Source organism: Pundamilia nyererei, unplaced genomic scaffold, assembly GCF_000239375.1.
Source record: "Pundamilia nyererei isolate P.nyererei 1_Seehausen unplaced genomic scaffold, PunNye1.0 scaffold00036, whole genome shotgun sequence".
Classification (NCBI taxonomy): Eukaryota; Metazoa; Chordata; class Actinopteri; order Cichliformes; family Cichlidae; genus Pundamilia; species Pundamilia nyererei.
Window position 1 is genome coordinate 4,106,806 of NW_005187437.1, and position 10,285 is coordinate 4,117,090.

The 10,285-nt window shown below is 41.9% G+C and overlaps 1 protein-coding gene across 2 annotated transcripts in view; it reads left to right on the forward strand.

Moving 5' to 3' along the window:
• The first annotated feature begins 1,029 nt into the window (after window positions 1-1,029).
• Window positions 1,030-10,285, forward strand: part of LOC102214693 (arf-GAP with coiled-coil, ANK repeat and PH domain-containing protein 2) — a 27,336-nt gene continuing 18,080 nt past the window's right edge. For both annotated transcript variants that reach the window (XM_013910123.1, XM_013910122.1), the window contains exons 1-5: window positions 1,030-1,210; window positions 3,707-3,751; window positions 4,699-4,794; window positions 8,229-8,303; window positions 9,542-9,553. In XM_013910123.1, the coding sequence (XP_013765577.1) occupies window positions 4,699-4,794; window positions 8,229-8,303; window positions 9,542-9,553 (183 nt within the window). In that variant the 5' untranslated portion in view covers window positions 1,030-1,210; window positions 3,707-3,751. The remainder of the gene's footprint in view (window positions 1,211-3,706; window positions 3,752-4,698; window positions 4,795-8,228; window positions 8,304-9,541; window positions 9,554-10,285) is intronic.

Sequence of the window (10,285 nt, forward strand, 5' to 3'; positions counted from 1 at the left end):
CTGGTTAACTTACCTTTCACAGCTTCAAACACAAAATATTCAGGAGTAAATACACTACAGGATGATGCGGACAGCATTGTCATTAAATTGCATAAGAGAATATTTTTATTTCTATGTAGGCTTCATAACATCCTCCTCAGTTCTCCTAATTTAGCTCAGAGATTTGGGCAGCTTGTATAATTACAGGAAGGAGTTGCTTCTCTGGTTTATTTCATTATAAGGATTAGCAGTTTTTGCCTCTGGCACATCAGGACTAAACACCCACATCAGCAGCACTTATACTTTACTCAGTATCTTGTGGTGCTCAAATGTGACTTAATCTCACTCAGGAAAATGGCTGCAAATGATAAGTGTGGAGCATGTGGTTAACAAGAAGCAGGTCAAGGAGTTTGCCTTTGTTTTAAATTGACATGTTCCTGTTGCCTGACCGTTCTCGTGCTCATTCATATTCAGAGATTCCTGTAACTATGGACCTTTCCCTTTAAACTTTAACGTCTTAGATTATTGAAGTCCCACTCTTCGTGGAAACTCATTAAAGTTTGTCCTAAATTAGGGTAAGAATTCAGTCTTTCAGTGCAAGCTTTCGTCTTTCACATGTTAAATAGTCTAAAATGTGACATTAGCTGTCGTGTCTCTTGAGTTCTGACACTAAATGTTGAGCTCCTTTGGCTTTATGCTCGTACAGTTCAGCCCTACTCGGCCACCAAAGTTTGTGGTTGTTGTAAAACGCATCACGATTAGTATAAACGATCATATATGATTGCTCAAACTGCTGAAAAGCCCACATCCTTTTTATAAGATTAATTGGACACAATTGAAAGTGGCTTTGTCATAAGGCTATAAGTTATTGTCCGTCCGTGCGGCTATAACCTCACATTCACTTCTATGGTCACTTTAGATTCACCAGTTTACCCAAAGCTTTGCTTCACTTTGGACTGTGGGAGGAAGCCGGAGTGCCCTGAGAGACGCACAAAAACCCAGGATCTGCTGTCATGTTTATACTAATAAACCTCTCTTCCTTTGAAGTGACCTGCGTAAGTTCAAAGAAGCCAAGAAGCAATTTGACAAAGTGAGCGAGGAAAAGGAGACGGCGCTGATCAAGAATGCCCAAGCTCCCCGTAACAAGCAGCACGAGGTGGAGGAGGCCACCAACATCCTCACTGCCACGCGCAAGTGCTTCCGGCACATTGTCCTCGACTACGTCTTACAGGTACAGCCCGCTGGATGTTGAATGACAGCAAGGGATGCACTGACATGTGGCCTACTGTGCATTTTAAATAGCAGTAACAGGGTTTTATGCTTACACGTAGGATGATCTAAAAAAAGAAATGCGGTGCTATTTCAGGGAGATTTTGACTTGAAACTGAGGCAGTTTTCAGTCAGACTATATTTATATATAGCAACAGATTGCTGACATTCAGCTTTTAAGTATGGATCTCAAAAAAGCTGAGGTGCACGCTGTCATGTTCAGAATTTGGATGAGAACTTATTATTCAGCATTTAATTAAAAAATGCTATTTTTGCACAGGAATGCTGCGTTTGATTCTGTTTTATCCAAAGTGAACAAAAAAAAGTACTCAGAAAGAGGTTTAATAACCTGGTTAGTCGGAAAAGTTTCTTCAGTTTCCAAAATCAGTTTTTGAATTAATGTTGTTCGTCTCCTTTTGCTCGTTTTCTTTCTCATTTTCTCTGTCAAAGCCACTTAGATATTTTCTGCTGTAACCTTACTCAGTGCTTTTGTGCCATTGAATGCATCAGCTCTGCTCTCGGCCACGGCAGTGCTGATGAATGCTTTGTGGTTTCTGATAAGGCAGCTGGCGGCCCTGTTATTGAATCTCCCTCCCAGAAGAACAGACAATGCTGTATGGGCACCCTTCACTCCTTGAGCAAATGAGATGGTGAATTGAAACCAAACTGGAGGTTTTAATATAGGTTTGGCAGTCTGCTCCAGTGGCCCACTCTATAATCACCATCTCATAAAAAAAGAGTCCTGGCTGTGAGAAACGAGTCTGGTTTTTATCTCGCTTTTTAGTGTGCTTATAGGAAATCTATAAGCTAGCAGCTAGCTCAGCTGATTTTTAAATGGGTCTCCATTAAAGTTTCACATTTGGGCAGTGCTGTCAGCACTTTAAAAACTAACTTCTGCAGCGGTGCTTGCAGGAAACATTTGAGACAGACTTTAACTGTATTTTATTTTATTTTATTTTTTGTGCTTGTTAGTTCGTTTTTTTCATCTTTGTGGCATTTGTGCTTGATTATACATTACGCAGTTTATAGTGACATGCAAGATGGTAGCGGGAGAGGAAAATATATGAGTGAGGTTGTAAGCCAGACTCGCATTCACGGCGTTTTAAGAGTGAAGCATGTCTCTTTTACTATGTTGTGCCACGTCGAGCTGGAGCATAAAATATTAAACTTCAGGGATTTCCTGGCTCACTGATGGTGAAGTGTGCTGCTAGTCTGGAAAAATGGAAAAGCATCTCGCTCAGTAACCCACCCCCCACCCCCGTATGTTACCACTTCTATTGTTTTCACCACTATTAGAGATAAGTGAAAGTTGTTTGTGCGTAAAAACTTGACAAACCAAACGTGACAAATTGAAATGTTACATTCCCACAAGTTTGCAATTGCTGCAGCTTTACAAACCAATTTCCAAATAACTGCTCTGATAGTTTGCTTGCGGCTGTAGTGTTGACACTATATTGCACACTGAGAGTTAAATAACCATCGTTTAGAGGTGCTGCTTTGGTCCAAGCTACTAATTGACTGTAATCGAGAAGGAGGGGGGCTTGTAAAAGTCGCGATGCGTCAACTGTTGTGGTTTGGGGATGGAAAAAAATAAGCTTCCTCCCCAGGATGGGAGTTAACATCTGTGTATAAACACAAGTGTGGTTAGAGTCGCTTGAGAAAATTGCCTTAAAACCTGCAGCCATGAAATTACTGCTGACCATAAAAGACATTTCCTTTACTTTTATTCTCCGGGGTATTGAAGCATGGTGACCCTGTTTTCACTACACAAACAAAAAGGGGCCGCTGGACTTAGGTTAATTCAGAAGTATGAAGCGAAGTGTGGGATTACTTCTGAAGCTGGCCTTCCTTCCCCACTAGCTAAATGTGTTACCACACCCAGTCAGTGACTCTGCTGTCACACAGCAGACTCACTGACAGTAACATGAAACAGCCAAGTATCAGCATCTGTTTTTACAATCCACCACAACACATCCCTGCTCTGCAGCATTAAGCTATGAGAAAATCCAAGGCCAGATGAGGACGGCGGTAATTAGTCTGGACGAATGGCAGAGCCTTCTTCACAAACATTCACACACAGAAGGAGACGGAGAGACAGGAGGCGATGAGGCGAAGATGAAAAGTGAGACAGGCTTCAACCCACATCCCTAAACATGAGGCAGAGGGCTCCCCCTGGTGCTGGTATAATGAAACGCTGCCTATTAATGCTTAGGGAGATGGTGCGATTTTATCCAGCCTCAGTAGTAGTCATTTCACGCCTGTCAGCTTTCTTTGATTTTTCTCAGGCACTTCTTTTTGTTTCATCTCCACCAGCTCGTCTCATTTTCTGTTCTGTCTCACGCTCTTTAAGTCTTTCCCCCCCATCTCCACGCATTTTTCTGTCAGACACCACATTGTCCCAGATATTTTCTCATAATAATCCCTACTTCTCACTGTTTTGGTTTTTATGAACTTTCAGATAAACGTGCTACAGTCCAAGAGAAGGTCGGAGATCCTAAAATCAGTAAGTTTACTCGTTCTCTCAAATGAAATGAGCTTTCTGTTCTGGGTCGTTCACTCTCAGTTCATCAACTGCCTCCCACATGACCAGATTTGCCTGGAAAAATTCAAATAGGAAGATTCATGTTGGGAAAATGACTCATCAAAATCCCAAATGTTACATGTAATATTAACAGAAACCTGCTCTGAGTGAAAGGAGCAAGACAGATGAAAATGTGTTTTCATGTGTAAGCTTCATTATCATTAAATAAACTCTCAGTCCCCTGACTGTACACTTTTGGTTTTTTCAGGCCTCCTAATCTGCTGTCAGAGATCAGACAAATACATCCAAATATTCCTGTGTTAACTCATTATAGTCCTTAGTTCTTAGAGCCATAAGATGAGATATTCGGCCTAAATGATTTCAAAGGACTGAGCTCAGATAGTTTTCTAGATAATGAAAATTTAAAATGCCTCCTGTAGCTCTTTCCCTCCATTATTTGAGGACCTCTCCTGCACTCGTAACGATGAGATTTAACGCCTCGAGATATATCAATAAAGCTGGTGTTTGATGACTATTAGTATAGAGTCCAGGCTTTTCCAAGGGTAGCCCCGGTAAGCTGTAGAGAGAAATCACAGCCAGTCGTTGTGTTTTGAAGCAGGCTTGAAACAGAAACTGCTCAGTTCAGAAAAGAGAAACCATGATTACTCCTACTTGGTGTCCAAGGGAGAGTTAAAAAATGATGCTTGAAAGCTGTAGGATGTGTTTTTAGACAAAGGATTTTAAGGGACCTTTTACAGTAGGGAAATTTTGCATGCTTCCTATTAAGAATGAGCTTTTTCCAGTAGAAAGACAAACCTGTGATGGTCACTTGGGGGTTTTTTTCTGTTTAAATTTGATGAATGGAGATGGAAAGACCCTTCTTCCTCTTAAGTGTTTTAATAAACACATTGTTGTTGTTTTTTTTATAGATGCTGTCCTTCATGTACGCCCATCTGACGTTTTTCCACCAAGGTTATGACCTCTTCAGTGAACTGCAGCCTCTTATGAAACAGCTGGGAGGGCAGGTACAGGCTACACTCTGCACACACATGCACCCATAATTAGGGTTGGTGTGTTCCTACGTTACCTGTATCCAAATATAAAAATCTTCCAGGACTTTCAGACACTGATGGATCCAAACACACAGCCACAGTTAAAAAGGCGCTCATATTTGTACATAAATATATCTATCTGCCGTTGTTTCCTTTTGTTCCTTCGGCTTGCGCAGCGTACGTACAGCTCGCTGCTATTTTGGTTTTATTCTTTCTAGTTTGATGCGCTGCATAAAACGAATCCGCTGCAGTGCTCGTCGCTCAGCCACGCCTGTTGATTAATTGGAAGATATCGTAAACTCGTGATGTTATTTTTAGAAGAGCAGCAGAATAATTGCTTTCCAAGTTTACATAACAGTGCACTGTAAAGAGTAAACGCTTTATATTATGAGGGAAAGACTAATATTTACATTTTTTTTCTGTTCAGTTTTTCTGTATGCGGTCCTGCATTTACATTTTTATGATTGGCGTTAATTGGCTAAAGTGAAACTGGTGCTTAAAGAAACAGGTTTGCTTGTCTTTCTTTTTCCATTGGACCAGGTGTGGGGAACTCCAGGCCTCGAGGGCCGGTGTCTTCCAGGTTTTAGATCAGCACACCTGAATCAAATGATTAGTTCATTACCAAGCCTCTGGAGATGTTGCAACACTTTACTCTGAAACTCATCTCTTCACATTGTTGTCATGCTCATCTGCTTTGTTGTCACCTTTCATTTTAACTTGTGTGTGTGTATTTTTAAACTAGTATTTCTGGTAATGACAATGCGAAAATGCTGGCATCTGCCCAACCATAAGTTCAGCTGCAAATTGAGGTCGCCACTCTTCTCCCTCTGTGTTTGTGTTTCTATCTCGTCCGTGTATATGTGTGGGTTTGTGTGTACTGCAGTACTTTCGTCAACTCAGTTTCCACCCTCGTGTGTGTCTGTGTGCATCCTCTCATAAACAAAGCCCTTCCTCTGAGCCTGAATGTTACTTGAAGATTGTAATCACAGTGAAGCTTTTACATTTAGCGGGAATGAGGAAGAAGGTTGTGAGCTGGAATGGGTTTTCCCACAGTTGGACTCGGAGGGTTGACAGTCAGCTGAGTGAAAGAAGCAGGGCTGTGGAATATATAGGCTGTTTGCTCAGAGGCTGAAGCAGCAGACCAGGACCAGGACCAAGGAGAAAGGAGTGCAGTTACAAGAGGCAGAGCAGTAGAGAAAAGAGGAGCTTGTTGAACGTATAGCCAAACTGTGAAAGAAGGAAATGCAGTGTGGATTTTTTGGGGGACTTTTTTGACAGCCAGATCTGAGGAGCCCATTCAGCAGCTCTTAATTGGGTTGGGAAGAAGCGTGTGGTTTCTTACCCTTGTGTTCTGAAGTTGGAAAATTCTCATTGACAGAAAAAAAGAAGAGAGAGAAGCGAGGAAGGCTGGACCTCTTTGAAAAGCAGATTTTAGGAAAGGATAGGAGGCAGAGTGTAATCTTCTTGAAGCTAAATGTGACTGAAGAAGCACAGAAAGGCATGGACTCGAAAGACCGACGGAGAGAGAAGAGAGTGTTGTGTGAGGAAAAGGGGAAAAAAGGACAGAACTGAAAAAGACCCTGAAGAGGGAGGGGGGGAAAGAGACAGAGGGTTTGTTTTCAAGTGGATGAACAAGGAAGAGCTTAACTGTGCTGTGGATTACAAGCCTGTCGTGCTGAATTTGGGGCAGCACAAACCAGAAGGAGAGGAAGATCAAAGGCCGTGCTAAAGAAAGCAGCGGCCGTGGACGGTGCATTATACCTCCATCATGAAGCTGAAGAAGGTGGAGAGGCTGTGCAGGGAGGTGTGGAGGAGCTGCCAACAGGTCTGATAATATGACGCGATGCTTCTAAACTATGAGAAAGTCATCAAGAGTGCGAGTAAATTATTAGAAAGATGAATAAACCCTGAGCTGGAGTAAAAGCAGCTGCGGGGGGGCGTTGATACCTGGAAACGTTTAGAAACTTAAAAAAATGAAAAATGGAACAACAGAGGAGGATGAAAACCAAAGACTTAAATACTTGTTGAAAATGTGAGCTGGTGTGTAGACAGTAGCTTCACAGGGAGGTGAAATCAAGATCACATGACTTAGTTTGAATTGATATTGCTGATGTTCTCTTTTTGTTGGCTTCGGTTGACAGCTCACAGTGATTCATGTCAAACATGCCGCTTTTCCACCGCTAGTTGAAACCGTAATGCTGCTTCTAGACATAAATGTACTGCTGACTTCATGTTTCCGTGACACAGAGCCTCAGGATCAAACACACGTGAGCTTAATGCTCATTCAGAAAGATGTTTCATATCTTTTCCATGAATCACAGACGTTGTCATTGCAGCTACATGTCAGGAGTGATTTAATCTGACGGCTGTGGTCCGTAAATGACGAACTGATGTTAGCAGAGACAAACGTTTGTCTCGGCCTGAGAAGATAAGATGTTAAAGGCAATATGAGTCACTGTCACAAAATGTGAGGAGAGCTACGCACAGAAGCATCTTTGAACATAAAGACAGGCCTCGATAGATGGCATGAGCTCCGACCGGACCGGACTAGTTGTTGCAGAGGCAACAGGGAAAACATTTCCCATCTGTGTTATCAGCCTGCTGCTCAGCCATCCACCCATTTCCTCTCTGAGCACAACAAAACACGCAGCTCCCTCAAAGCGTCTCTGAAACTGTGTGATAGTAACATGTTTGTGTGTATTTTGTAAAAGAAACCACACGTTTATTATACTCTGCTTTAAGAAAGGCAACAAATGTATGAATTTCCATCTAGTTTATTGATACAAAGCAGAAAATTGCTGCAAAATTTGCTTGATGAAACTTTGAACCCCGCTCACCCTTAAATCAGTGCCCTGCAATCACATACTGAATCTTTTGTTTTTGAGGCTGGTGATGCCAATTTAGGTCACGTTGCGGCGACAGACTATAAAGACGCACAGAGCAGAATTTCAGTGCTGCAAGGCAAACTGGCATATTTTCGGCATCACCCAGTGACCTCCAGAGCTTCACTGAAGCCTTTAAGAAAAAGAAAAAAAATGTTTCTTTCTTCACAGCTCAAAAGATTTTTTGTTTTCCTCTCCACATGTGTCGGTTGCTCACAGGGACAAAGAGAATTAATCATCTCCCGTCTAATTTCTCCTCAGAGCAGTCCATTTTGGTTAGAGGAGAAAAAGCATGTTTCTCTCGGTCTGGCCCGTGGAAAGTGGCGTTAGCATCATCAACGCACGCATGCTCACGCGGCCTTTTAGGTGCAGTTTAAAGATGTGGTGGCACTGGATCATTCATTCCTTAACTCGAAATAAATAGATATTTTTCTTAATTAGTGTTTAGTTTTGCCGTTTTGAATGAAACGCTTGTCACCGGTCGGCTCGGTGTGCTTGGCTTACTGGTTGTTCTGTCTCTTGCAGTTGGACCAGCTGGTGGTGGATGCTGCCAAAGAGAAGAGGGACATGGAGCAGAAGCACTCCACCATCCAACAAAAGGTGCGAACACACTCAAAATCTGGTGTTATTTATTTATTTATTTTGTTCCCTCAATTTTGTGCAAAAATGTTTGCAGCACTTGCTCACGAAAATAACCTTCAATCCACAGAACACCATAATTAGCTGCACTAATGTGAATGAAAAGCACGAATGACAAGTGAAGGCGTCCAGGCTTATTCTCAGGGTAACTTATGTACAAATATGAACATTTGGGGGAAATGTATAAAAACACTTCAAGGTAGAGCCCTGTGATCGAGCGGTTACACTTACCTCTTGCCCTCAGCTCTAATAGGCCTGCTGCGACTCTTGGTCAGTAAAATGGTTAGATTGGATTTATAATTGGAGTTGGAGTCAATTTAAAAAAGTGAATTCTTCCCAAAACAACTTTAATATGCTGGTTTATTTATAGAAACATGTTTATCATTTGAATGAATGGAGGTAGGACTCCACCCTCGGGTGTAAGGTGATCCCTGTGGAGCATCTAAGCCACACACCCGTGCAATATTGATAGCTTACGGAAACCCATTTCCAAACAAACAAGGTTTGGTTTCGGCGTCTCTGTCCAGAGTCATGCTTTTCATATTTCTCCTATAATTTGTTAATTTGGCAAAAGTAAAGATAAGCTTCTCAAATGAGATCTTTTTTTATTTTTAAACTCTTTAGCTTTTAATCCTAGTATTTTTCTTGTTATTTGAAAGCATTTCCGATAGCAGAGTACAAACCCACAGCAGACTAAAACCTCGACAGGATGTGGGTCGTTATATTACATTATGTGGTGGCAGTAAATTTGCTCTTAACTTTAATTGAACATCCCACAGCATCATTAACTCCAGACTGCCTGTGTCCTTACCCAGCTGTTGTTTGCTGGGCTTCTGTTCATTTGTCTGCCTGTCAGTGACCTTCGTTTCAGTCTCTGCATGTGCGAAGCTTCTTCTGCCCCGTCTTTCATTTGACATCCTTTTTTTTCCATCTTTCCTTTTGTCCCCTCAGTCTCATTATTTATCCTTGTTTCCTGTTTTACCCAGTCACTGATGGTACGTGTGCCAGCTCCCGCCTGTCCTTGAGCCACCTATCCCCCACTTCACCTCCCTCAATTTATCTAGATGCTATTTTTATGCGGTCTGGCTCCCACCCTGCTCTCTTGTCTGCCTGTACGTGGACACTCCTAACCAACTGTCTCTTCTTTTCTTGTGCTTCTGCTCTTTTTTCCTCCTCTTCTCTTCTTCTACTCCCTCCAGGCTGCACTGCAGGTAAGCAGTGTTTCTCTTCATTTTTCCTGCACTGTGCATTTTTGTAATCTTCAGCTCACATCGTTTTAGTGAAAATAGCTTTTTTTGACAACATGCACATGATTTTGTCATCCTGAATAAGGTTCTGTTATTTGCAGAGTGTAGTACACTTGTATGAAGTAAAGCGCACTGATAAAAGCCACTTTATCTTTAGAGAACCTCTAGAGCTGGTATTTCTTTATTAAATATCCCTAACAGGACATTAGTCTGATAAGATAGGCCACTGTACTTAAATCAAATATAGGCCTGACTTGACGCTTGTTGATCTGCTGTTGCAGGAGTCAGATCTATGGGATTAACAAGTTGAGTAGTAGTTCTGACTTTCACACCCGCGCTTCACTTTTTGCTCCCCAACTTTGTTAAAACCAGACATTTACTCAGGAGTTAAAATAGTTTTTTTTGGTGAATTGAATTATGTGTTTGATGTCTGCCAAAGAAAATGAGTCGTTGCTACTGGTAACTGCCTTTTATCTCAGTTGAAATCCTTTCCCATCATTATGTGTGGAAGGAGGCTTCAGTCCTCAGGGGGGTCCTGAGGTTGTGCTTATGATTCTTCCTTTCTGCTAATGTGTGCATAACTCGAAGCACTGACACCTCAGTGCATGTTTCAGTAGCTACATGAAAGCTTGAGATGGGCTGAAGATGTCTGTTTTATCTCAGAGTGAGCAAATAACAAGTGACTGCAGTTGTAAC